Source organism: Pyrus communis, chromosome 13 (genome assembly GCF_041283825.1).
Source record: "Pyrus communis isolate YQ-2024b chromosome 13, ASM4128382v1, whole genome shotgun sequence".
In the NCBI taxonomy this organism is placed as follows: domain Eukaryota; kingdom Viridiplantae; phylum Streptophyta; class Magnoliopsida; order Rosales; family Rosaceae; genus Pyrus; species Pyrus communis.
Window position 1 is genome coordinate 26,892,570 of NC_142577.1, and position 27,376 is coordinate 26,919,945.

The 27,376-nt window shown below is 35.4% G+C and overlaps 3 protein-coding genes and 1 long non-coding RNA gene across 7 annotated transcripts; 1 reads left to right on the forward strand and 3 right to left on the reverse strand.

The window, feature by feature from the left end:
* On the forward strand, positions 1 to 1,640 carry LOC137737083 (uncharacterized). Its single transcript, XR_011068815.2, has 2 exons — positions 1 to 141; positions 249 to 1,640. It is a non-coding gene; the product is annotated as an uncharacterized LOC137737083 (long non-coding RNA).
* LOC137737081 (transcription factor MYB124) lies at positions 490 to 5,271 on the reverse strand. 4 transcript variants are annotated; one of them, XR_011068814.2, is made up of 13 exons: positions 4,590 to 5,261; positions 4,405 to 4,451; positions 4,222 to 4,278; positions 4,008 to 4,080; positions 3,592 to 3,647; positions 3,324 to 3,503; positions 3,069 to 3,238; positions 2,693 to 2,841; positions 2,284 to 2,426; positions 1,986 to 2,206; positions 1,716 to 1,861; positions 1,033 to 1,269; positions 490 to 929 (listed from the first exon to the last, which is right to left on the reverse strand). XR_011068814.2 is itself a non-coding variant. In XM_068476443.2 (12 exons), the coding sequence occupies exons 1-12, from the start codon at positions 4,644 to 4,646 to the stop codon at positions 1,159 to 1,161; spliced, it is 1,410 nt and encodes a 469-aa protein (XP_068332544.1). In that variant the 5' UTR covers positions 4,647 to 5,271; the 3' UTR covers positions 490 to 1,158. The 4 variants fall into 4 exon arrangements, 2 of the variants coding, with proteins under 2 accessions (XP_068332544.1, XP_068332545.1); XR_015954875.1 differs by having other exon boundaries at positions 1,986 to 2,197; positions 4,590 to 5,177; XM_068476443.2 differs by having other exon boundaries at positions 490 to 1,269; positions 4,590 to 5,271.
* Positions 5,272 to 17,905: 12,634 nt separating this feature from the next.
* LOC137737085 (uncharacterized) lies at positions 17,906 to 18,733 on the reverse strand. Its single transcript, XM_068476446.2, has one exon. The coding sequence runs from the start codon at positions 18,620 to 18,622 to the stop codon at positions 18,008 to 18,010; it is 615 nt and encodes a 204-aa protein (XP_068332547.2). The 5' UTR covers positions 18,623 to 18,733; the 3' UTR covers positions 17,906 to 18,007.
* Positions 18,734 to 23,138: 4,405 nt separating this feature from the next.
* LOC137737084 (homeobox-leucine zipper protein ATHB-13-like) lies at positions 23,139 to 25,252 on the reverse strand. Its single transcript, XM_068476445.2, has 3 exons — positions 24,705 to 25,252; positions 24,197 to 24,573; positions 23,139 to 23,717 (listed from the first exon to the last, which is right to left on the reverse strand). Exons 1-3 carry the CDS (start codon positions 24,832 to 24,834, stop codon positions 23,355 to 23,357), a joined length of 870 nt encoding a protein of 289 aa, XP_068332546.1. The 5' UTR covers positions 24,835 to 25,252; the 3' UTR covers positions 23,139 to 23,354.
* Positions 25,253 to 27,376: the final 2,124 nt, after the last annotated feature.

Below are 27,376 nucleotides of genomic sequence, written 5' to 3' on the forward strand. Positions count from 1 at the left end.
ATCATACTGGTCTACCACCAACACCACCACCACCAAATAACACAATTCTCTCACAACCCTTCCTCCCCACTTCAACAACTTGCTCTCAACACAGAAGCACTGAAGACTGGGAGTTTCCTTCACGCCATCCATAACTCTCTGGTAAGCAAAACCAGTGGCTTTCTAGCTCAAATTTCGTCAACTTTTACGCCGTTTTCTTTTCGGATTTCTTGTTCCTTAATTTGAATGCAGTTCATGCATTCCTGCAGCTGTGTGCGAGTCGGTGTCTTACTTCCCTGATGCTGAATGTACGGACATTACTCTACACTTCCTAAAGATGTGTTCGTCTTTGACACAAGCGATAGTGGGGGAGGGGAGATTTAAACGAAGTAACCTCAGATGCAAAGGTAAATACTCTTGACCAACTGAGCTACGAGTGTCTTACCTGGAGATGTGTTCATCACTTCATGTCTTAATTCTAGGAAGGAAGGATATAACAAAAGAGAGTAGTGCACGCCAAAACCAAAACTATTTTCACTCAAATTGCATAAAGTTTAGTTACATCAGAAATCATGGGGGAAATCAAACCAAAGAAGAAAAAAAATATAAATTTATTCTATACCCGTTTTCCACACCGGAAAAACGATAAACAGGAATCCATTGGAACTGGTTAATCCTCTCTCCTTTTGTATCTTTCTTTTTCTTCTCTTTCTCTCTGTTTTGTTTTGATCATATACTCTAGCGGAAAATATCGGCGAGCTGCCTATGTATGCTTACATTAGTCTCACACTCTGGAACTAGGGATACAGCAAGTTCTGTACAACTGTAAAAATCAAGGCCAAAAAATGGAACACTCGGAAAACATATCGGATGACAAGAGACTAACTAAAGAATGACACGCCAAACACACGAAAAGTGAATACCGATTGGGAACTCTGAAGGAGGTAACTCTGCTTAGGACAAAAGAATGCAGAAAACTGTGTTAGATACATTTGCAAATGCTAAAATGCACCATTGCATTCTAGATCTGGGTTTTGGGAAGCAGATCCTTACCTGCCCATTTGTAAAATTTTAGGCTGGAATGGCTGCAATTCTCAGAAAAGAGGAATTCAAAACGGACAAGAACTCAGTAGGCCATGTAAAATTACTAGAGATGAGGTGGTGGATCAAAAAGGTTGGTTATAGACTTTGGAGGAGGGATCGTTTGCAGGGTGGCGGTTGTGAAGGATTGGTGCTTGGGTTGGGGCAGGGGGAGTCCTCTCCAAGCGTTTTGAGCAAGAAATTCCTTTCCTGAAAAATCCAACACATAAGTGGTCAGTCTTGAACCAATATAATATCATGCATTCGTACTAGAAGTTAAGAACTTGTTATACATACACTAACCGTCACCTAGATTCTATGAGGCAAACGAGAAGCTACAGAGGTTTCCAAATTCAAGTTTGCGGGTAGAAGAAGTTAAGAGCATGGTAATGTACTTGGATATCAATAGTTTGTGGTGCATATTGTAAATGAAAGCACAGTGTTGTAGCTCCTAAATTTTTTTTCTTTAGGATGGGAACACTCTTGTCTTTTTTTTAGCACCACCTGGACTTTGGTTAGGCATTGCATAGCTTCACTTAGATTCCAGCGGGGTGAATTGAAACAACATTAAGCATCATTGTTAATACCACTTCTTCTGCAACCATTAAGACTAATATCTTTTTGTTTGATAAAGTTGAACTTCTGAGACAACTTACACTTTCAGAAAATTTTGGGCTAGGAATTCCTGCTGCCAAGGATCTGAACAATGGGGTAACTTTAATAGGAGAATTGAACTCTGTACTTGACAATGCAGAAACAACTGCATAGTCTTTTGTTGCTTCATCACACGACGGAAATATCTCTGCGAAAAGAAAGATTAGATAAGTTATCAGGAAATTTGATTGAATAGCAAATTTGATGTGTAATTCAAAAACAGAAGTTATCATCAGCCAACATATGTAAGATGTTATATGTTAATCCATTACCTTGCTTTTTGGAAAAATTCCCTTTCTCACAATCACCAACACCATTTTTCCCTTCAATAGGAATTGACTGTGACCCTGGTCGAATCTCCTGGTTCAGTGAACCTATTTCAACTTTATTTTGTTCCACTTGATAGTATTCTGTTTGGGACAGAAGAGTTGACCCTGTACTGTATTCGGAACTTCCTGGAGACTCATCGTATAAATCAGGCTGCCTGCAATGTCTGTGTCATCAATTAGATGTTGTGCAGGGGTTTAAGCATGCTCATATTAGAATAGTAGTCTAAGTTACTTTTCTTACTGCCAAGATGGTCGGCTTCCTTCAGTGGTGCTCATTAAGTCCTGTAACAGATATTTAAGATCTTCGAGTTGAAAATCAAAATCATTAATTCCATAACTGAGGATGTCACCATCTTTGCTTTGATTCAAGAAATCTTGCAGCACCTGAATATCACATTTGATGTTTGTTAGAGGATTTGCAGATGCAATTTGGCACCGGACATAAATCTGTTTTATTCTATGAATCAGATATGGAGGAATCAAGTACTAAAGGCATCTGACCATTACATTCACAATATATTCGAGTTATATGTATAATTGTATTTATATGTTCCTACGATTTTACTTGATAGACCGTTTTCAAAAACCAAGTAATTAAATGTTGATAGCTCAGTCCACAGGACCACAGCAAATAGATAATCTTTTCTCACCTTCCAAGCATTTTCAAGACTCTGGTCTGTGTTCTCTGCATTAACTTTTAATGCCAGCGAGCTGAGCAATTCTGCTTGTTGCATCAAAGCAATTATCTTCGGGTCATCCTTCTTGAGAAATGATCCTTGAAACTTGCTCTTTTGTACCGCTGATAAATGAAAGTAAGAGTGACATTAGATTCTTCTTAAGTTTTGTAGTTGAAAACATATAAATCAATGCATCATTAATTTTGCAAATGATAAATAGGCCAACTTTCTGCTGTCCAAATAGAAGGAATATGCTTATGTTCTCACACATTTCCTGCAATGTGCTTATCAGGCATTGTAACAGAAATCTGATGAGTTGCCGAACAAGTTTTAATTTGAGGTGATTTACCATTCACGTGGACTTCCTTGGTGCTATTCACATTATTCTGGTCTGGCAGATTCTCTACATTGTGGACATTCTGAATCAACACTGCAAATGGAGCTCTTAGCTGCTGACTCATCTTTCCACACTGCTCGAGTAGTCTGTCCCCCTCGGAGAGACTAGGAATGTGGCTTCTCCTGTGTCGCACAAAGAATGAGTTCTACGATTTTGAGTAGTAATCTAATCAACATTTTGTACATAAAGATATAAACTTTACTATACCTCATCTTCTTAGAAGGTGCTGTAGTTTCTGCTGTTCCATCTGTATTGAATCCATTTCGGATTATTACCCTTTTGTCATTCTGATTGATATATGAAGCGGCATTCTCTTTAGCTAAGGCTTCATATTTTGCTCTCTTCTTGCACAAGGTGGAAAACCGGTTTTTCACGGCATTGTCAGTTCTGCATCAGTAGCACAACTTATGATCTTAAGCGCGTCATTAGACGAAGCTATCTTATAACAGGAGGAGAGAAAAGAAAGTTAATATACCTTCCCGAAACCACCTTCGCTATTTCTGTCCATCTGTTTCCGAATATCTTTTGAGCCTGCAGATCAGATCACCTAGAAAATTAGGTTGATACCACATCCAATGATGAGGGTAATAATGTTTAATGTTGAATAAACAGTGGTCAGGTTTTCTGTTCAACTTTAGGAAGTCGCACAATCCAATCACTTGGTCTGGCCTACTTGGTCATATTAAAGAAAATGATTAAAGCTTCTCTAAAATCAAGTTATGATGATTTATTTTTCGGCTTAAACCAATTAAGGATGCAGAAAGCAGAAGAATTTCATCCCTTTTTATGCTGGTATATATAAAACTTGTCTAATCTACGGCGATGGGAATTAAAACTTGGGCGTAAGGAGGCTGGAATAAGGCGATATTCTAAACTACTGTAATCAATTACCTCGCACAAGAGCATGTCTTCCTCTGGTGACCACCCTCCTTTCTTGAAGTCGGAATTCAAGTATGTGTACCATCTGCAACATTATTGTCAAATTTCAGACAAAACAAATTAGCAGTCAAAACAATTAGACCTCAATAATTGAGTAGGATAAAAAACAGAGGATTTCTCAACAGAACTTAAATTCAAATATCAATATCATTGGGTTTGAAATTACCTTCTCCTGCACTGTCTGGTTGTTTTATCCTTGAATTTAGATGCAATGATAGCCCAACTGCAACACAAATTGATCACAAAACAAAGCCCTTAATTCATTTTCTACCAAGAAAATGGTAATTTTATTGAATAAATGTAAAGTAAAATGTAAAACCAACCCAGGTTTAAAAACCAAGAAACTTACTTTTCTGTTCCATGGATGCTAATTTGATTCCTCAGTATATCATCTTCCTGCAACTCATAAAAACAACCAAAACCCATGTCAGAGAAAAACCAAATAAACATAATTGGGTGTCTTGATCAAAACCCAGAACTCAAAACAGTCCAATCAAATAGAGAGAGAGAGAGAGAGAGAGATGAAAAGAACACCTCTTGAGACCAAGTAACGATGTGGCGCTCCTTCTTCTTTGACTCCTCCTGCGGCATTTGGGTTTTTAATTTCACCTCTCTCTCTAGCTATCTCACAATTTCTCACTCCTCACTTTCACTCTCTCTCTGTCTCTCTCTGTCTCTCTCTGACGCTCCCAGATGATCCCTTTATCAAAACCAAGTTGCATAATACTACAAAAGCCAGAGTGTTTTTCCAGCTATATAATAAAACAGCCACACCTCAAAAGCTATCCTATCTCCTTCCTGGATTGGATTTTAATTGCCTCGGATTCTACCTTTTCAGCCGCACCCTTTGGAGTTTGGAGTTTATATCGCAAGTACATGCTCAAACAGTGCATGTACTTGTAAAAACAGATTAGATTGGATCTGGGTATTTGTATTTGTATCGATTTTCAACAGCTTACAGAGATTTTGGGATGAAAAATACGATCAGGGTTCGTGAGAGTTTTGGGGTGGGAGTGGACTGGACTGGACAGAACAGTGAGAGGGTGGAGAGAAGAGGGGGAGAGGGGAGAGCTTTTTTGAAAGTTTCCCTGTGTCTTTGCAACCAATAAATTTGCAACTTACAAGCAAGTCTGGAAAAATCGTATATTTTAATGAATAAAAAATAAATAAACACCAACGGATTGTTTGGTTGCTTTAGTTTGTAGTGCGCGGGTATGAGGGGAAGTTTGAAAAATAACGCTGAATTCCATGAGATAATATTAATGGATGGATGATGCTGGAGTAGACTAAAACCCCACAGGGCCACGCACCACACTATACATACATACATACACATATATATATTATTATTTTTTAAATATTTATTATTCATATCATTATATATTTTGTAATAATATATATGAGTTGCATACAAATTTGACCCCTAAACTTTTGAATTTTTTCACTTTGATCATTATTTTTGCCCCAAGTTAGTCTTCAAACTTTTGTAAGTGTGTTTAATGACGACATACAGTGACTTCAATTAGAAAAGTTAAAAGACAGCGGCATGTGATGTAAATTTTGACTTCCATTTCAACCAAGTCACTCACTTCTAAGCTCCTGATTCACATTAGGGGTTCATAGGCGAGCTTATTGTCTTCACTTTTTACAATCCAACACCATTCAACATTGTAGACCCGGTTTTGGATACATAAGCAATGGTAGCCTTATGTAGTGTGTTGTTATTTTATGAATTTTACACAGGCTTCACCTTCTTTCCAATGCATGCGTTTTTAATATTTTAGTTTTAATGAATTTAGTTAGTAGGGACAAGGCAGAAACAACATTGAGAAATGGAAGAAATAGGTTGGAAGGGTTTTAATTTGTGCGATTTGACTTCCTTTCAAAACACTCAAAATGTGTATAATATCCTTAGACTTATGTTGGTATTTTAAGTAGAAGTCACCACGTGTCCTTACTTTGTACACTTGCATACGTTTAGGCTTATGATGACAAAGGAATTTATTATTTGGGGACCAAACTGGAATAAACTTAATAATTGAGAGGCCAACTTTGAAAGAATTTCATGTATATTTTATACAGTTTTTTTTAATTAAAGTGAATAAAAATTGATATGATTGCGAGTGGCACATGCATGATGAACACCATCATATTCATATATATATATATATATATATATATATATATGTATGTATATGAGAGCATTTTGATTTGTTGGTTTCAAATTTTTGAATACGTTTTTTTGTTTAAAGGGGACGTGACCATCTTCGTGACCTAACCTTCCCATTCAGCCACTCACTTATTCACTCTCACTCACATTAATCTTGCTATTTCTTCTACGCCGACTTCAATTTTACTGTGATTTCAGTTGGCCTTTCTTCATCCCCACGCTTATGCGAGGCGCGTGTCCACAACCTTCTGTTTCCATTGGTTCCAAACTTCCTATTCCCCACGAGCATTTGAAAATTTAAAATTGAAATATTTTAGGTATCATTGACCATACCAATTGTTTAGATCCATACACGCATGATTCATGCTAAAGGAGTTTTTTTCAATCACATATTAATGGTGTCTAATCGTATTACTAGATTTTCCCTTATTTGTTCTTATGATAGGTTTTTCTTACATAATTACTATTGATTTCAGTATTTATAAGTTAAAATTGATAGGGTTTTGATGAGACAAAAACTATCAATTTAACTTTTTTGTTACGATATAATACGCTTTTGTATATGATATGCAAAGGTCCAAAAACTGGGGAGGGAAGCAGAGTGACACGGGAGGGGGGTGGTGGAAGGATTGTGATAGGCAACGCGATGGGACTGAGCAATGGAGGGGAAATGAGAGACTGGAGGAAGGACTATTAGGGTGTTTAGCAGGCTGCCGCCAGCCCCAAACCGAAGCAAGGGACCGACGGCTGAGAGGCTTTGAGATCTAGGGTCTTTCAAAGTAGGACTTTTCATGAACTCTGTGCTACTTCACAATTTAACGTCAATTTTCGTGTCAACATCATAAAACATTATGCCAAAAACATGATGTGGCAAAAAATTCATGAAAAGTCTAATTTTTTAGATAATCTTCTTAGTATTTCTTGTGTTATCAATTATCGCAATGCAATATCCAAACAGTTAAATAGAGTTAATACACCTAGCCCTAAGAACTAGCTAGTTTGGACCGTAAATTGTATATGCAAATTAATTAGAAATTGTTCACCCTCTCCCGCAATATATATATATATATATATATAAAGTCAAAAAGAAAAGCCAGGAACGGGTCTTCATCAAAGCCAAAGGCGGCAAGTTGCTGTTAATTATCCGTACTCCATGTATTTGGACAGACACTAAATTGTCGATAGTAATTCAAAATTGATGAGAAAAAAAGGAGAGAAATTAGAAAAAGATATAACCCCACATTTCTCTCCGCGAAGTGACAGAAACCTAACTATGTTTATATTAAATCCGATTTGTTATTTTAGACTGAAAATCCATGCGGGCCTCAAAACTAAGTAGCGGACTGGTTGCTGGCGGACATATTATATCCAAAATATATAACACAATAAAGTAAAAGTTCCGCATTTTCATATTATGCTTCCATAATTCCATTACTTTGACATAATCTTATTCTAATTAGTATCAAAATGATAGGATGATTGTGTTGAAAATAAGTTTCACATTGATAAGAAACGAGACCTTTCATGTGCATATAAATAGTTGGACTATTATATTGTCAATTGGTTTTATAATAAAACTTCAATTTTCTTCGCATTGCACTAGCACTACATAGGGTTTGAACTTCTAATATATAGTATATGTACTATGATACGTCATGCTATTAAACTATCCATTTAAGCAGCTTACAACATAAGTATGTTATAATACTATTGTAAACCATACATTAATATTGTTCAGATAATATTCTGATCGGACGTTGTGTTCTTGTAAAGTATAAACATCCATCCATTCCTTTGTCTAAGAATAGGAAAACAATTCTTCATTTATTATACAGACAAAACTTTCACTTATACCTTCAACCAACCTGAATTCTCTATTTGCACGTTAACCTTTGCCAGGTGGGCAAGTCCGCGATCCACCACGTGGCCCAGTAAAAAGATAAATGCGTAATCCTGTCGAACTTTTGAAATCTTCAATTAGTGGAGCCCTACAAACGGCAAAAATACCAGAAATTGGCATCTCAATGGTCTCTTTCTTGACAGAGAAGTCTCCCGCCAAAACAAGCTATTGATTCAAGGAAGAATTATGCTTACTCATTCTGCATACTATTTGAGAATAATGATGCAATCAGAGTCAGAGAAAAGAATGGGACGCATATATTTATATACATACATACACATATATAACTTATGGTGATATATAGTATAAACACAAAAAATGATTTTTGCGCATCATTTTGCTCGCTTATTGCACTTACATTAATTATATTTTTATAAGTTATTAGATCGAACAAATAAAAGAGAATTAAGTACTGGAATTAAGAACGAGTGCAGAATAAACCTAAACTTATTGGAAAGGAAATCTAAACATGTTCATGTAAAAGGGAAATAGTGGGAGTATGTAGCTAGCCAGGAAGAGGGTCGATGATATTTGTCCCACAGCCAGCCATAAAATTGAAGGGCAAAGACCCAGGAAAAGAAAAAAAAAAGACCGACTTTGTGGAACCCTATGTAAAAACTAATTTTCAGTATTTCAACATGAATATATAGATATATAATTATATATATGAATTCTCCCCTTAAAACTTTTAAAAGCTTTAAAGACTTCAGAACGAATACGTACATATATCTAACGTACAATACTCCCAGGACCATGCATGAAACCCTAATATTCAAAAAGCAAAGTTCCCTCCCTCTTCGATCATCTTCCACCCATTGTGCGTTAATTTTGTCATTTTTCAGCTTTGATTGAACCTTGAAAGTGAAACCTTTCATTTTTTTTCTTGTCCTGCCTCCCTCGACTTTTTTATCTTTTGACGCTTAGCTATATGGCTTAGCTACGCCACTGGACATTTGTAAATGCCCTTCTTATGCTGGTATATATAATCGTCACCTTTGACAAATTTCACGCGGTTTTATCAGAATTTAGGTCCATTTGGTCCCATATGCATCGGATGCATGTAAGAAAAAAGTATAGCATGCATGACTTCTTATGTTTTTGGTCAATTACCTATATTAATATTATACTTTTAGTTTCTAAACTTTGTAAATCTAAAACCAGTAGGGCATGCTTTGGCACATCATATACTAGCTGAACTGCATAACTTATTTGACAGAACCATACTATTTAGAGATGGTATGTGTTTGTGTATAATTGGCTACGACTTCAACGTTACGCAAGACAATAGGCGGTCTTGTCCCTCTCAATTTAATACCTTACGGCTAACCTAGAAGACTTTGGAAGAAATTAAAATGAATTGGACAATGTTTAAGCATTTCCCTTTCCCCACATTTATAATCTAACATATAAAATAGTTTTGTTGATAGATATGGATATTGAGGATCAAAAGTCATAATTGCAGTAACATTCTTTTGAAAAACATATCTCTCCTTTGTTTTCGAACTTTAAGTTAAACATTTCTCATGCCTTATTCATCATTAAGCAATGCACTCACATATACATACACACACACACACACGCACATGCATATATATATTATGAATAGTGTTCTTTTTCCTAAATAATTTAGCATGCTAGTAATATGTTACCAGACTATCAATATGAACCAAATAACAAAATAAAAATGTATCTAATAATAATAATAATGTGATTATATGACGACATAACATATGAAATCGAAGGAAATGATCAGGATGAGCAAGCCATGAGGTTGGGTGGCCAAAACGTTAATTATGTAATGACTAAACTCTAAACCATGCAATTATACTCATTTCACTGAGGCACTTAAACCTTAAATATAATCCAAAACCAAAATCTTGCAAGGTATAATGTTGTCTGCAGTGGAGCTTAACTAGGTAGGGAAGAGAGAGGCCCAAGTTCCCAAAGAGATTGATGGTTGATTAGATGGGGGTGGGGGCAGCAGGGCTTACCCCTTGATATATTTTGCTCAGCCATAATCCCAACCTGAGCGGCCACTCAATCAATTACCACGCGCCAAGTGTCCCTCCGCTCTCCTTGCCTTGCTTTAATTTTTTAGTTGCGTTATTCACACAATATTTTTTTTCTCATATATTCTTATTAATTTTTATTCATTATTTTTTTTTTCAATTTATTCAATGAAGGTAAGAAATTGAGAAGAGTATATGAAAGATAAAAATGATGTGTAAATAACACCACTCCAAAAAAATTTCCCCCTTAAAGCCAAAAAATAGAAAATAAAAAACACGGGCCAATTTTGAGGCTCCCATTCTCAACAAAAGGGCAATGGTGAATCATCGCTATTAAATATTCAATAAGCTTATCATAACTTACTTTTGCTTTGGCCGTATCTTACAGTGCTATCAAAGAGGAGAGCTATTCTAGCTTTAACTTGTTATGCTTTTCATCATTTCAATTTATTTTTGCTAATTAATGAATGATGATTTTAATTCTATTAAAATTGCATATATATGTATTTACATTATTAAATTATCTTAGGAAAAGAACACTTTACATTTCTTTTCTTCCTACGGACTCTTGATTATTTATGCTATTTGAATTGAATAAATAAATAAATAAATAATCAACGCAAACAAAAAAAATGCATTCATTTTATCTTTAGCAATCTCATCCTTCTTTATTTACGTTCCTTATTTGTTTATAATTTGAGTTTTCACATAACCGTGCATGTACGAAAAAAAATGAAACGCATAAACAGATTCCTTGCTTTAGTTTAGTAGCATATATGAACTTTCCAACACCAAAAAGGGGGTAAAAACATTCACTAACTTTGCTTTATGGGTTTTGTTCGAACACGTTTTCTCCTAATTATGCTCAAGTACATCCCCTAGTTCTTCTTCTACCCTTTACGGGTGAAAAGGTTCCATTTTAATTTAACAATTTTCTACATACTTCCCACCAAAAGGGTCCATATATAACCAATCCTTTTACTCTCCATTTTCAAAGAATATAAAACAAAGGGAAAGGAAAAGAAAAGGAAAGAGAAAAAACAATTTGAAAAAGTTTTAAAACACTAAAAATGAAGTTTGTCTAGAACACATTATTCTTCATAACTTATAATTTAGAATAATAATTAATATAAATACTAGAATTTAGAATTTACAAACATTAGTTAAGTTGGATATATAAATAGCGTACATATATAATTTTAAGAGATTAATTATACTTAAAACATGTTTTAGGCCCCTCATCATGAGTAAAGACGTGTGTATTCAAACATTATGTATCCCTTTGTCACTTCGTCTACATGACTTTCGGAAAGTAATTAGTCTAAAACAACTTTACTGGCCAAAACTGCATCCCTCTTCAATAAAACGCACAGTGTTTTATTTGTTTGCCAAGTACATGCATGATCATTCGTCTTGTTGTTTGTGTTAGAGGGCCCGATCTGGGATTTGCTTAGCGCTCCCTTAATTTATCTTTTTCATTAAATCAAGCTAGACTTAGCGAAAAGATGACATGAAGGTCGAAAAAGAAGGCTGAAAAAGAGAGGGTGATTTACCCTACAAATAAAGTCTCATGTTGAATACTTAATCAATAAAAGCACCAAGAAAGAGTACAAACTAACTTTTTACAATTTGTCATTTATAATTAATCTTTACTTCTTGGCAAATTCCCCGTTCCTAATTGATCGAGTCAATATTTGCAGTAGCGTTGTGTTGCTTTCTCCAGTTTGTAATGAGTAGGAGCCGCGGATTCAATATAGAACTTTGAATGCAGATATCAAGAGAGCTCTTGAATCCTATGTTGCCAATTTTACAAACAAGTCCACAATAAATCAAAAATATACAGCATACAATATATATACACACACAGACACTTTTATATAGGGTTAGACACACATTCACACCTTATTGATCATGAGATTTAAAGAACTTTGACTGTTACGATACCATAAACCCTAAGCTAGCTATAGCGTGCATACCACCATACATAGATGAGGCCTGGATTCTACTAAGCATATATAGCTTTACAACCCTGTTCTAGGGTTTGTTTTGAAATGACAATTAAAGGATGATTTTATTTCATGGGTGGCAAAATATTCCTTGACTGGTGACCGATCCCATGTAAAAATAAAAGGAAAAAACTTAGGGGCAAAGGCCCCGCGTGTGGAAGGAAAAGTATGGAGCTTATACAAAAAATTTATCTTTTTAGCTTTATGTGTATGTTGGGGTTCTTATTGCTTGGGATTCCTACATGCTTGTGGGCTGTGGGAACCCATTTTGGATATTGGAGCCACCTTTTCAAGAGAGCCTCTGGATTTTATCTTCCCTCACTTTCTCTGCGTATCTTCAACACAAACTGTAGGCTTTCTTGTAAAGAGAAAGGGTTTTGGGAATCCTATGCTCTTCCTTATATTCCCATAGTTTGGGTCTTGTCCCCTTGCAGATTACAAGATTCCTATCCCATACCTAAGTTTTACTCGTTTTATAAATTTCTACATATTGGTATAGCTAGCGTTCCTTTGAATACTTCTTATTATCTTTAATTAAACTAATAGAAATTAATGAATTTGTAGTTCAAACTTAATGCTTTGACCATTTTATGATAATCGTAGTTGACCGATGCAGTCCAACACTAGATATATCATATATACTAAACAAGTTCCATTGCTTAATTCACTAAGTTGTAGTGTTACCTTTATTCTGATTAATGAAATGAAGCAGTGAGCTTTTCTTAAGCCTGAATCCACTTTTTTAACATAGTTTGATTCATGATGGAGAATTGGAGATGCTTGAGGACCTACCTAGCTATATAGATGATCGACCTCAGAATCTAATTTAAGATATTTGGGAAATTAGGTGCTAAACAAAGACCGAGACGAGTTGGTTTTGAATTGCAGGCCCCCTGTGATTAGGAAGATATTGTACTCTAAGATAGAAAATCCTATTAATCAAAAAGGGATTTGCTTGCTCTAGTCAAACCCACAGCTCCACTACTTGAATTTCCCGCCACAATTTTATGGTGTATACACTTGAGCTGTGTGGCTAAGTGTGGCTTGGAACTTGGAAATACCAGATTGATAAACTAATGAGTAGTTTAATTAAAATAATACTACTTGTGTTCGTGCGTGCACTTTCTCTTGATGTGGCAATGTGGCATTGAGTTTAAAAACCTATTTTTATTGAACAACTATTTTTTATGAATTTTGTCTAATGATTAGATGTCGGAATTAACTTCCCTTAGGAGAAGTTCCTCCTCAAGATGTCTTGTTACCGGTTTATGAAATTTCGTTCTTATAATCGAAATTATTCATATTGTAAACCATTCTGTAAAAATTATTTATATGTAAAAAATAATTAAAAATGAGAGTGTTTAGTCATAAAACTGTATAAAAGCAAATGATCGGATACGGTAAAATATTACAAACCGTTTGTCTATTTCTATTTGTTACAATTAATTGACTATATGACATTATTTTAAATTAATTTTTTTTGCTGAGATAGTTTTTACAGAGTCATTTATAATATAAAACATAAAAACAAGATTCCATAAATCGCTAACGAAGCATTGAGGACGAAATCTTCCTCTCCTCAAACTTAAGGAGCCTAAGTTTTCCTCTTAGATGCCACTAAATTGATAATACGTTCATTTTTTTTGGTGGGATTATTTATGTGGAACAAATGACACAGTCAAACTCGCAGCTTTGTTGTAATACATGGGCATGCATTTTGGGCTAACATCTTCCGTTTATTAGGTCAAAACATGGGAGGAGGCAGATTCTTTGCCCTCCCACTTCCCATGCCCTTCTGTTTGTGTGATCACGTTTAAGCCACGTCAATATTTTATATTACTATTCATTTTTTTCTTATTATCTCTATAAAAAAAATAATATAAAATGTTGACGTGGCTTAACCGTGACCATACAAAACAGGAGCACACAGGAGGGCACGGGAAGTGGGAGGGCAGAGAATCTGGCTCCCAAAACATGATTAGGTTTCAAGCGATTCTAGGGTTTGAGGTAGCTAAATAAACAGTTTTAACTGTTATTATGATTATCATTTAATATTAAACTTTGAGGTTTCTCTCATATATCCCCAATACTCCGCATTTCTATGTTTTAGGATTATTGTTTAAATTTCCTTTGCTTGTTTCGTTCCGTATAAAAGCCTTACTGATTTGAAAGAACTTATCCATGTTTTGTTGCTGACAAAATGAATTTAATTAGGAAGTTGATCCTGATCATCACAAAACATTCAGAAACAAGTGTGGTCATATAAGCAAAACCTGCAAAGGGCTAAAGGGGACCTAAGTATTAAGCACCCTCTGGTCATATATAATTAAGAATGGGGGTCTATCTCTCTTTAGCTTCTTTCAATAAAGATAGTGTTTTTTTCAGAGAGGAGTTTTGCTCACCTAACTGGGAGGACCTCCTTCTGCCTCGTGACTTGACATCACCTTCCACTACTCTTTCATTCTTTCTGATCATTCCCCCCAAACCCACACTAATACATGTGTTTGCTTTTCTGAGGAAACCAAATCAAGAAAAATGGCAGGAAAAAAAGAAGAAACTGCAATCTCTATATGGTCAAAAGGTTTCCAATGGAGCAGTAGTAACCCTAGCTTCATGATCAGTTCCCCTTTGTGACTCGAGGTCGGTCCATTTTTCTCCTTTTCTTTTTCTCTGCCCGAGCACGTAGGGATATGACATGGTGTTATAATATGGATGAAAAATATTGTTATAATACTATTCTATTTTCCTTTTGTATTTTATATCTCATTAACGTGTTATAATATGTATGAATAATATTATTAATATGTCTCTAGAATATATTAATAAAAATTTAAATATACATGTTATAATTTAAATAAACTAATAACATAACGTAGAAGTATTTCAAGTATATACAAACTTAAATAAATCGAACTTACAAAATGTGTCAGCCGTCCTACAAAACCCTACTAGGAGTACTATCGATTATTTTTCTTGAAAGATTAGATCAGGAAGGGTCGATTATTATTACTAGGGACCATAATGTGTTTGGTAGCCATGGATTAGGACCTCAATTGGTAGACCAACGACATTGAGTGAAGAGTGATGCACACCTCCAATCCACTGTCACAATATTTCAAATTGAAAATCCTTTGTCATGTTCTCACTTACAGTATATTTTTTAAAGCTACATTAACAACACTTTTTCAAAAGAATTGTTTTACTTAATGACAAAAATGCTTACATATATATTGCTTGTCATGTGATTCGTATATTTCTGGCTTAGTCGGCATGGCATGTCCATATGCTGGTGCACCTTGGTTACGTATGTTTTAAATACGATACATGCATGGATGCTAGTCTAATTGATGCTGGCATGCATATGGGTGGCGATCTCGTCCAAAACATAAGGTTTAATTAGGGCTAGCTACTGAGGATTAATCCTTGAACATATTAGAGAAACTTCAGAGAAGGTCTCCAAAGATCGTACTTCCTCAACCCCACTCGATTCGTGTCACTATTATTCCTGGTGGATGAGGGAATATTAAAAGTTGAGGTAAAGATGCTGGTGGTCACTGCTGACAGGCAAGTTCAAACAAGGAAGGGGATTGTAGGACTAAACTCTAAGTACGGCTGCTGGTTGTGTTGGATGATTGCTCACTTTTCACCGTGTCAACTTTTTATGAGTTTTTGTCAGAGCCTGTGAAATTTCATAGCTGCTCCCACATACACATATGTAATTGACAGGCCAGTTGGTTTATTTGATTGAGGATTTTAAAAGTATTTTTAACTGAAGATTATGTCTGTGTAAATCAATGATTCCTTACAAAGTTCCCGTTGGGCCCCCATGGGGCACTAACCGAGTCACAAAATCAAGTTGCAAGCTCATGTTTGATGTCTCTTTTCTTCACCCAATTACTATGAAGATTGCAGAGATGGACTTTTGGTTCTCATTGTCTTTGAAATCAAAACCAATTAAGCATCTATTGAGCCAGTCAGGGGATCAAATTTAGTACAAATTTTAGAGTTTCACCGTTGCATAGCCACTAGATGTTACTAATTCACGTGTTATAATATGAGTAGACAACAAAATTAACATATTAAAGAACTAAGACGTAACATTAGTGAACAAAGTGTCACATGCTCTTCATACATTTTTGGGGTCTATAGAAAGAAGAAAACAAGTAAGAAAAACGAAAACATATATAGCACAGAAAATATGAGGCAAACAAAAGCAAACGTCCCCCCACAGCCAAAGGCTATAAAATGCATGTGAACTATGAGATATTGACATCCAGTCCGTGTTTATGAACAGACTATTCGGTCTCCACTTACCAGCAATGCGTAGGCCATGCGTGTCAACAAGCAGCCAACTCAAAGCCAACTTTGAACCAAGTGCATGTTTACCAGAAGTGAAAATCACAAGTTAATCATGCTGTAATCAGCTGTACTTAATTAACTGCTATGATTTAACTTATCTCAACGGCTCAAAATCTGAATAGCACGTCTACTACTTGATCCTGTGATAAAAGAAGAGCAACTTTCATGAACCAGGTGGGAAAGGCGATGAACGTGTTTCATATAGAATTCATTCTTGTGATCAATATTGGATATATATGTTATAGTTTATATAATATATATCTGAGAGTTGAGAGTAAAGAAGCTTTATTTTTTATATATAAAAGAAGTTAAAACGAGAAAAAATAAATATTGAAGTGATAGGACGTGAAACCTAATGACTATAAATGGTGACCCATCAACAGTTTGAAATTAGCCGAAGATAAATGATATTGGGGCCATTTTTCTGCTTCTGCGTTTTCATTTGCAGACAATTAATGGCCAATGGCTCAGGCTGTGTATATAAAAACCACAGTAGCACCTCCACGCCTGTATTTGGGTGGGCCAGGACAAAAATTAAAGTCCGACATACCGGGCCTTGCCACGATTCAAAGGCCCATAACTGGCCTGGATGCTCCAAGCTACCTAACAATTTGGATTTTTTTTTTTTAATTTTTCTTGATTTTTCTGTTTGCAGGTCTCAAAGAATAACAGGTGTTAAATCACTAGCCCCCATCAATCGTAGATCCAACATTTGTCACATACCATGAATATGTAACAAATGTTTATGTGAATTTACGATTGAACAGGTGTTTATGTGAACTCATCCCTATCTACATGCATGTGATGTTTTCATCATATGAGAAAAAAAGTGTGCCGCTTCTAAATAATATTGTGAAGGAAATAATTTTCACACAACGATCATTATCATATGAGAGTGAAAATCATAACCGGTGTGGGATTGGGCCACATATTGGGCCTAAGTTTAATGTTGCGTCGGGGCCCATTTTCAGTCCATTCCCAAATAGGGTGATTATATGAAAAACCCTAAAATTTTGCCTAGACACCTTATAATCGCCTATAGACCACCATACAAGGTTAACTCACACTGACAGTGTCACTGGTAGAGGTGGTTGTAGCAATATTAGCTAGAACAAATATGCTCCTCACTTGAATTCGAATTCTCCTCATCGATTGCAGTTGAGACTCGTTAAAAGTAAAATACTGCTGGTATAAAAAAACTTAGTATTACACTGAAGTTCTACACAACCAAAATACATTTCCATTCAAATTTCATAGTTTATTTTTATTTTTTAAGAAAACATGGGAAATCATTCAATTTCGAAGACATCGGTTCAAGTATTGTACCATTACTAATTGGAGAAAGAGATAATTTAGATTCTTAATAGTATAGTAATCTCAATCTTCAAAGTGCGAGAACTAGTTAATTATGTACAAAAATTGATTTAGCATACCTCTGAGAATTCTTATACAAGAAAAAAAAACACCATCAATGTTTTTGCATGAAATTAAACCTTGTAATAATTAAATTAAAAGCCTTTGGTTCCCGTTTCCTTCAATACGGCCGGCTTTTCCGCCAAAGAGAGGCAATACTTGGCAATCTCCCTGAACTTGGGCACACTCCTCAGGTCAACCTTGGTGCCGTCTTTGAGGGTGATGATAATATCACCCCATTCGCCGATGAATCGCGGCACCACCTGGACATCCTTGATCACCTTGTACGAGAAGTCGCTCCTGTCCTGACCTGTCAGTCCCGAGATTACCGTCACACGCAGGTTGGTGAACCTGTACCTCAAAAAGAAGGCCCTGAAGACCGCAGCTAAAGTCAAGGCCAGCCAGAGAAGAGTGAAACCCAGGATAAGGTTGGCCAGGAGGTCGCCATAGTGAGCTCCGCCGTCGAAGTAGATGGTCTCCGTCGTGGGTTTCTTGGAGGTGGAGGTCGATGTGGCGGTGGTGTTGCTGGGTTTGTTTGTTGGGGTGGACACGTGAAGTCTGGTAAGTGGTCTGTTGGAATTGAGAGTGCTGGGTTTGATGAGGGAGTTGGGAAAGGGTAATTTACAGAAGTGTAGAGATTGGTGGTGGTGGTGGACTAAGGAGGAAGTGGTGGTGGTTGTGGTGGGGGAGAGGATTGGGGTGGAGGCCATTGGGCTATCAGTTACAAGTTAGAAAATTTGCGAGAGAAGATAGAGAGAAAGGGAAGGAGTGTCGCATAAGGATTGGGTTGGTAGCTGAAATTGTGTGTTCCATATTTCCCTGGGTTTCTATTGGCTACAGTTGAGACAGCTTTGACCTCATTTTATTGGACAAAAGTTAAAACTACAATCGTTTATTTTTTTTTGTTATCATTTAAAAATCTTATTTATGCTAAAAAAAAATTATTCAATTTAGAAACCATTTAATCACTTATATAAAATAAAATATTAATATTTTGTTGAAGTTAAGTGTGTATTGTACACATAAGTAATTAAACAATAACTTTGAAATAAAAGTTCAGTTTAATTGACTAAATTTAAACTATGCCCTTCCACAAACATATTAACCGTTAAAATTTCAAAATTTTACCGTCTAAATTTTAATACCAACACAAAAATTCACCCGAATATAAGACCCTATGTGTCACAATTAAAACTGTCACATCCCATCCCGGATCCCCACCACATCCCGGATTCGACTCCAACGTAGCATGATATTGTCCCATATGGGCCCTGACCACACCCTCACGGTTTTGTTTCTGGGAACTCACACGAGAACTTCTCAATGGGTCACTCAACTTGCGATTGCTCTCGTGCGAACTCGCTTAACTTCAGATTTCCGATGGAACCCGAAGCCAGTGAGTCTCCAAAAGGCCTCATGTTAAGTACAAATGAGAATATACATATAAGGCTTACAAGATCCTCACCCCTGGGCGATGTAGGATCTTACAATCCACCCCCTTAGAGGCCCGACGTCCTCGTCGGCACACATCCGGCCAGGATTGGCTCTGATACCAAATTGTCACATCCTGGCCCGGGCCCCACCACATCCAGACTCGACTCGACCGTAATATGATATTGTTCGCTTTGGGCCCCGACCACACTCTCACGATTTTGTTTCTGGACACTCACACGAGAACTTCCTAGTGGGTCACCCAACCTGGGATTGCTCTCGTGCGAACTCGCTTAACTTCGGAGTTCCAATGGAACCCGAAGCTAGTGAGTTCTCAAAAGGCCTTGTGCTAGGTAGAGATAGGAATATACATATAAGACTTACAGAATTCTCACCCATAGGCAATGTGGGTTCTTACAAAAACACAATAAATACTACTCAAATTATATTACATTTATTATATATTATTGTTTTTATGTTGTTCTACGTCTTTATTGGTCTTGTTCTCCTAAAAAGGTTTTAGTCTCTCACTTTTTGGTCTTAATTCAACAGTAAGAGTTCATTTAATTTTTGTTATTGTACTAGTAAGAAAGTATTTTCTCTTCCACCGTTGAATTAAAACGGTGAATAACTACAATTTACTTTGGACTATGAGATATAAAACAACGAGAATCATATTTATCAACCATAGATTGACGCACACAAACAAGACACGTGCTTTTTGTAGCCTTATTTGGGCTCGTCCGAAAATTAAAAAGTAAAAATTAAAAATACAGTTGGACCAAACTTGAATACAAATTCGACTACAAACGGGCAAAAGCCCAAACTTGTATAACATCACGGTACTAGACTTAGGCCCAAACCTAATTTTCTTGCTCGGAAGCAACATATGAATCATATGTTGAATGTATACTTCACTTTTGTCTCTCTTTAATTTTTCAATTTGTTGATTTTTCAAATGGCTAGGATCAACTTCGAGATAAGAAAAAAATGATTGTTCCACGTGGAATGGTAATACGTAGTCCTCCCAGAAATTAGAATATTTAAGTCGTCTTCCAAAAAAGTCACTGCAAAAATATTATGCTACCCGTTGACAGAGCTTCAAATCCATGGTAAATCTCAACATAAATGGATACACAAAGCATTTCCAAACATATTTTAAAACGCAATAATGCATAATTCTTTTTGAATATATATAACCCTGCACATGTTTTGGTCTCAAAAATGGCAAACATGCTTCTGGGTTGCTCTTATTCTCTTCTAATAACAAATATTTAGCTTAACACATGGAGAAAATTTGATTATTAATTGGTCCTTGAATTTTCATTCAATATCCAATTAAGCTTTGCCTTAAACTAAATGTTATTATATATATATATATATAAATGATAGCATTAGTGGAGATCGAATATGCATCAGGGTAGATAGGCACTATTGTTTTCTGCCTATGGTAAAGCGTCATCTACTGCCTTGAACTAAATATTGAGTATAGGTTATTCAACTTGTCACAGTGAGAAATAATGATCATTTTGGGTAACTACATTAAAATTTTCTTCTCTTATTTGATTCTTTAAAATATTTATTTCAGACAGAGAGTTTTATCAATGTTATCCAAAATGATTGTTGCTTCACAAAATAAAGAGTTCAATAAATACTACCCACAAATTTTTAATTTAAAATCCAAAGCTCTAATTAAACTGAAGTTCAAGGACAATACTCTAATATTCTCAAACAAATAAATTATTTGGTTTAGTATATTTATTTAGTTGAGGTGTGAATGTGAAGCCACAAGGGCACGTGGCCACTTAGCGAGTTTTTGTTAACTGGAATTGTTAATTTTGCCACTAACAATATTTTTATGTGTAATATAAGTTGGCATCTCAAAGTGTCTGCAAAATGCCGAAGTTTCCAGCCATGGCGGCCAAAAATTATTTATGGCTTCATCACATGATCCCACGAATTACAAATTTTAAAAAATACAAATAATATATTTTGCGTCAACTTATTTTGATATGCAGATATGGAGAAGGTTATGCAGATTCTGTCACATTTAATTTGTTGATTTGTCCTTTTAATTACTGGCTAGTTTTAATGAACTGGGTTGCCATTAGTGGCTAATAGATCCCGTTAATTATGTTGTGACAGTTGCTAGCAACAACTGTAAAATCTACATCCTAGAGATGCTCATGATTACATTAAGAATTTTGATGACAATCTTCATGTATTTGATCCGAAACTTGTTCTGTTGAGCTCTGGAATGCACTCTCGTTCTGCATGCATGCATGCAACGTAGGGTTTGACGACTTGGTCAGTCACGCTAAGCTGGTTTAAAAGTGTTGTCCGACCTAAACATCGACATGCATGCAATGTCAGGGTAAATACTAATGCACTAGTAATCTTTGTCAGTCTGGTCGGTCACGCTAAGCTGGTTTTTTAGAAGGATTGTCCGGCCTCTTTTTTTTTTTTTTTTTTTTTTTTTTTTTTTTTTTTTTTTTTTTTTTACAGAACGACGGAATGTTTCAATACCAAGAACAAGTAAATACAAAAAATGTTAGATAGTTATATATTTTCTAATGGTCAATCTCTTGATCGATAAGGTCAATCTTACTGTTAAAACCAATTATAGGCATCAACGACTGCATATATAGGTCAAAGATACCGCTTTTGAGCTCAAAATATCTTGGAAAAAAGAGACAGAATTGAGGATGAGGATGAATGAATTCCTGTCACTTGAAAATAACTGTTCGAAAATGGACATGTGTTGGAACTTGGAAGTAAAGCATTACATCATGGAAAAGAAAAAGGAGATGGTAAGTGTGGGAAGGGAGATGTATTTTTCTAAAAGCAAGTTGAAAAAGGATCTTGTGGGACTTTAGAGAGTGGGTGATAGTGAGTTCACATGACACACTGCCCTTTTCTTTTTTCCCCATATACTAAATTTAGGGTTTCAATGAATCGCGTTCAAGTTTATCAATTTATATTTGTATCGTAATTGTATTAACTCGTAAATTCAAGGATATGAAAGTAACAATATAATAACTCATATTATTCGTCTCAAACTTGAGAAAAGCTACAATCTTACTAGTTAGCACAATGTTAATAAAAAAATGTTAATTGTATTTTAGTCGAATTTTATATTCCTACAAGAATCGAGTCGTGTAATTTATCGACGATATCGTGTCCAAAATTGTCTTCTTAACAAAGACAGAGATAGGTGAGTGGTGAAAGAGGTGGTGGAGACACAGCATAGTTGGGTTTTTGTCCATTCCCTTCGATTGTCAGAACATTAAACTTGCCAACGTCCCCTTCACGAGTATGACCTTTTTCCAACTCTGTTTTCTTCCACTCTCTTCCATCTCCTTGTCTTCATTTCCCTCTTGGAATGTGTGCTCGATACTCTCCCCTTCTCAGTACTCTCCCTCTCTATATAAATTCAGCTTCAAGTATATTTTTTAAGCAAAAACTTAATGTAGTAGATTTTGTTCTCCGTTTTGTACTGGATTGATGAAATCAGCAAACAAATCTTTGCAAAAGGACTTTTTTTCACAGCACTTGTGAGCAAATTTTCTTTGACAGTACAATGGCATGATTCCAAAGTAAGGAAAATCTCTAGAACTTTTATTTGGTTAATTTTTTCACTAAACTTATAGTTGTCCAATTTTATCTGATAAATTTAATATTAAGAAAGTAAAAGGGACAAATAAGAATAACATTTAATGAACAACATGTTAATCTTTTTTGACAGAAAATTAGGGAAAAAATCGACAATATACTAAAAAAATACACAAAAGGACGGAGGAGAGTAATCCTTTTTTTTATTTCATGGTCCATGCTAGCTAGGAGCTGCTGCCACACTCAGTCACTAGCTACCATGCAATTCAAATTCACTTAGATATTTTTTTCATCCCATTAACTTTAACCTAGTCACCAAAAGCATGGAATATTTTAATTAAAAACTGATAGAAATTAACATGGTAATTTGGATTTTTTGCCTCTTGATTATTTCATTGCTTAATTGAACTGATGTTGTTCCAACCAAGGCCAAAACCCTGCTGCAGACTGATCGTCGATGCCACAGAACATGTTGGTCAGGCTTTCTTCTTTGACCATCTGATCGATCTTCTGGCATTGCATTGCTTCAGACCTTGATGTGTTTTGGAAGAGCTGGGCAGGCCTAATTATTGAAGACGAAAAAAGGGTTGGATTTTGATGATGGTGATGATGGTGAGAAGATGGAGGGCTGTCGATCGCCGGCGTTCTCGAAATATCCAGTTTTATATCGGAATTGTTTTCACTTCTGTTGCTGCAGGATCCCTCCGTGTCTTTGTTGAGGTTGATGGATTCTGCTGGCTCTCTGTTTTTTAATGCCATTATCTGCACCCATTAAATTGATCAGTAAAAAATTCAAGTTTGTTTCGTAGCCGGACTAATTCATAGATGTTTGAAAAAAATACAGATCTCTAATGGTTACCCTTTTAACCCCCAAATCATGTTCAATTAATCAGTGCATAAAAAAGTTTAACCTACCTTGGAAAAAGCAACTTTATGTAACCAGAGTTTATTGGTTCAGGGACCCCAAATGATCAACAGTTATAAAGGTTCTTAAAATCATGACACAATAATTTTAAAGTAAAAAAAGCAAAAATCATTGTGATGAAAGGCAGATGATTAAGTTCCAAACCATATTCTACAGAACCAGAGCACGATCATATGCAAAACTTGATTTGAGCGATATTTTAGTATAATTTAAACTATATAAATAGAGTTTCAAAACTGCTTTAGCCAACTTGACTACGAGAAGAATTTGGTTTAATGCGTACTTTTATATATCACTTTATTTGAATTGAACTAACCTCAGCTTGAAGTTTTTGGTTCTGAGATTGGAGAGCATCATTGTCAGCTTTGATGGCATCAAACTGTCTCTTGAGGAGATCATAATCTTTCTCCAACTGCTTTGTCTTCCACCTGGCCCTCCTGTTCTGAAACCATATAGCAATCTGTCTTGGCTGCAAACCAAGGGCCCTGGCCAGCTGCATTTTCCTCTCAGGCTCAAGCTTGTTCCCCAACTCAAAGTTCTTTTCAAGTGTCTTCACTTGCTCCATGCTCAGCCTCCTCTTCTTCTCCCCTACCTGTGACCCATCATCTGATAAGTCATCCTCCCCATGAGCGTCTTCTCCCAACTCAATCCCTGAAAACGACACTGATCGCTTTCCTAGAAACGATGCCACTCCTGCATAAACACAACAAATATTAACGTCAAGATTTCAAAAAGACAGACCAGCGAGACGGATTAGCGGCCCACTACTACTTATGAACTTGATTGATAAAAACCAAATTGATGTTAAAGTTTCAGAGACGTACCATGGAAATCTTGAGGTGTGCAGGAAGGCAGCATTGGATTGAGAGAAGTGGGAGGTTGATAGTCATCGTGACCATGGGGGGTCTGAAGCATGAAATTTGTAGAGAAGAAGGCCATCCCATTGGTAGTCATGGCTTGATGATTAATCAAGCTTTTGCCACCAATCTTAATGATCTAGCAGCTGTCATGTTCAGAGAGTGGCACAGAATCTAACTGTTGGGGAAGGAAAAGATAGGTTTGTAGATTTATCACAGAAGGAAATGATAGATTTTTTGCTGAAATATTCACAAGGGAATATGAATTTCTTCAAATGGAAGGGGATGCAGAAATTGTTGCAGTGGGTGGCTTGTATACCTCATCAGCAGCTTCTAGGAATTCATGTATTTTTCTATATATAAATACACACACACACACATTAGTTTTTGAGGGCTAGCTGTAGGAGAGGACAGAGAGTGCATGATTCTTATATGGATAAATTAGGTTCTCATTCCTCATTTTTCCTTCTCATTAATTGAAACCTTATTTCTTTTTTATTTTTGATTAAGGTCCCTTGACTAATTTTCATGTCACTGGTTGAATACCAAAATTATTTACAAGTCATCATTTGTCAATTTTAAAAATGAAAAACTTATTAATCATTTCCAAATATATCTTTTTAGTATTTTATTTTCATATGTTTCTATTTATAATTTATACCTTTTTTTTAATTTGTACCAATATTCTTTTTAGTTTTAATTTGTACCCATAATTTTGAATTTTGATTTGTACCCATATTTTTTATTTAATTTGTACCCCATATTTTTTTTTTTTGTGAATGTACCCATGCTGATTATATGTATTTATTTTGTGTTTTAAATATGTTAATAGTTATTTCTTAAAATATAGGGGTGTGATATCTACACACCTCTTTTTACTTCTCACACACCCTTCTAATTTTCGATCGTCGGATCTGATGAATTAAAGAAGATCAACGGACATAAATTAACAAAGGGTGTGTGAGAAGTAAAAAGGGGTGTGCTATGAATTAAAGAAGATCAACGGATAGAAATTAACAAAGGGTGTGTGAGAAGTAAAAAGGGGTGTGTGGATAGCACACCCCAAAATATATCAATAGTTACACGGGTACATTATCTTTTTTCTAGAACTATATGAAGCATAATATTACTCTATTATTGATATTTAAGTAATTGTTATATTGTAAAAATATTATTTAAATTTGCTTAAATTTTATAATTTGTGAGATATTGAATGCATAAATGTAGGAGTTAAATTTATTAAATAATGTCAAGGACTTTGATCAAATTATTTAAACAAATAAGGTTTAATTCTAACAATTAGATTGATTAGGAACCGGAACCAAAATGACTCTTCTTATATACTTTTTTTTAGGCTATCTCCAACTCAATAGTGAGAAATCTTAAATTTTAGGGAATTTTAATGAAACACTCATGGTACTGTTCACTTTTACTAAAAAACCACATTTTAACCTCTCCCAGGTACTATTCACTACACCTTTATTTGTCATTTTTTCATTAAAACTAAAGTTTTTTTTTTAACTTTTCATTAGTTTTCCTTAAATTTTAACCCCGTATTTTTAACTATTTATTTATACATATAAGGTTAGACAGTTTTTTCTTCAACAGTAAGAGACTTATAATTTCCACTCCCAACTTTATAATTTATTAAACTTTTGTATTTTGTCACATTTTTTTGGCTAATAGTTTTGAAATTAGTTTTTATATAATTTATGTTGTTTTATTTTTACGAACATTTTGATATAAAAAAAAAATCAAATTCTAAAAAACAAATTGTGATGGCAAACACAAACAATTCCTTGACATTACATAACATTAATAACATTACAAGAACAACAAAAGGATTGCACAAGAATACTTAAAGACGACAATCAAAGACACCAATTAATCACTTTCCGAGATCTATGGACTGGGAGTATAGGATGCGGTGTTCGAATCCGGGTACGAGTTTTGTGCAATAATTGCATCTTGTTTAGTTTGCCAATACCTCCTTTCATAATTTATTTTCTTTTTCTTCTTTAAGCAATTGCATCCTCGCTTTTCTGTCGTTTCTCATCTTTACTCCTTGTTGAACTAAACACAAGTACTCACCAGATTGTTGAATAAAAGAAGCCCCATCATTTTTTTTCTTGTCCTCCTTCTGTTTATCGTATCCATCTAGCCGTGGGAGTGGCGTTACAGCTAGCTAGACCTCTTCCCCCAATCCACACCATATGTGGAACTGTCAGAAGACTTTGTTCGTTGCTCCCCCCAAGCTCAACTCACTTTGGAGAATGTTTACAACCTCCCAAGCATTGCAACTTGAATTTTGCATGGTTGCATGACTTATTTCCATCTTCAAAAAATTGGTGTGCTTTCCACCCTTACGCATATAGTAAAGGAAAGTTAATCAGATGAAAAATATTAACACAATTAAAATTGTAACATTTAAAGATGTGAATTTACCATATCTTCTACGTTGGTACCACGTGCTGGATTACGATGTACAACACTTAAAGGTGAACTCCATAGAGTGACATTGTGGGTTGAGAGTTTTGAAGCTAAGTTTACACCATCCTTGTATTTGAGGTTTTCCCCTACAATGCCTGGATTGTTAGCGAGAAACTTTTTGTAAATACGCCCCCACATCGTATCAATTG

Excerpts from the sequence above, each read along its gene's own strand:
- LOC137737081 (XM_068476443.2), bottom strand. The coding sequence starts at position 4,646 with ATGCCGCAGGAGGAGTCAAAGAAGAAGGAGCGCCACATCGTTACTTGG. Across the intron at positions 4,081-4,221 it reads ACCAGACAGTGCAGGAGAAG|ATGGTACACATACTTGAATT; the intron begins GTAATTTCAAAC and ends ATAATGTTGCAG. Across the intron at positions 3,648-4,007 it reads AAGACATGCTCTTGTGCGAG|GCTCAAAAGATATTCGGAAA; the intron begins GTAATTGATTAC and ends TCTGATCTGCAG.
- LOC137737085 (XM_068476446.2), bottom strand. The coding sequence starts at position 18,622 with ATGGCCTCCACCCCAATCCTCTCCCCCACCACAACCACCACCACTTCC.
- LOC137737084 (XM_068476445.2), bottom strand. The coding sequence starts at position 24,834 with ATGACTACCAATGGGATGGCCTTCTTCTCTACAAATTTCATGCTTCAG. Across the intron at positions 24,574-24,704 it reads CACACCTCAAGATTTCCATG|GAGTGGCATCGTTTCTAGGA; the intron begins GTACGTCTCTGA and ends GTGTTTATGCAG. Across the intron at positions 23,718-24,196 it reads ACCAAAAACTTCAAGCTGAG|ATAATGGCATTAAAAAACAG; the intron begins GTTAGTTCAATT and ends TAATGGGTGCAG.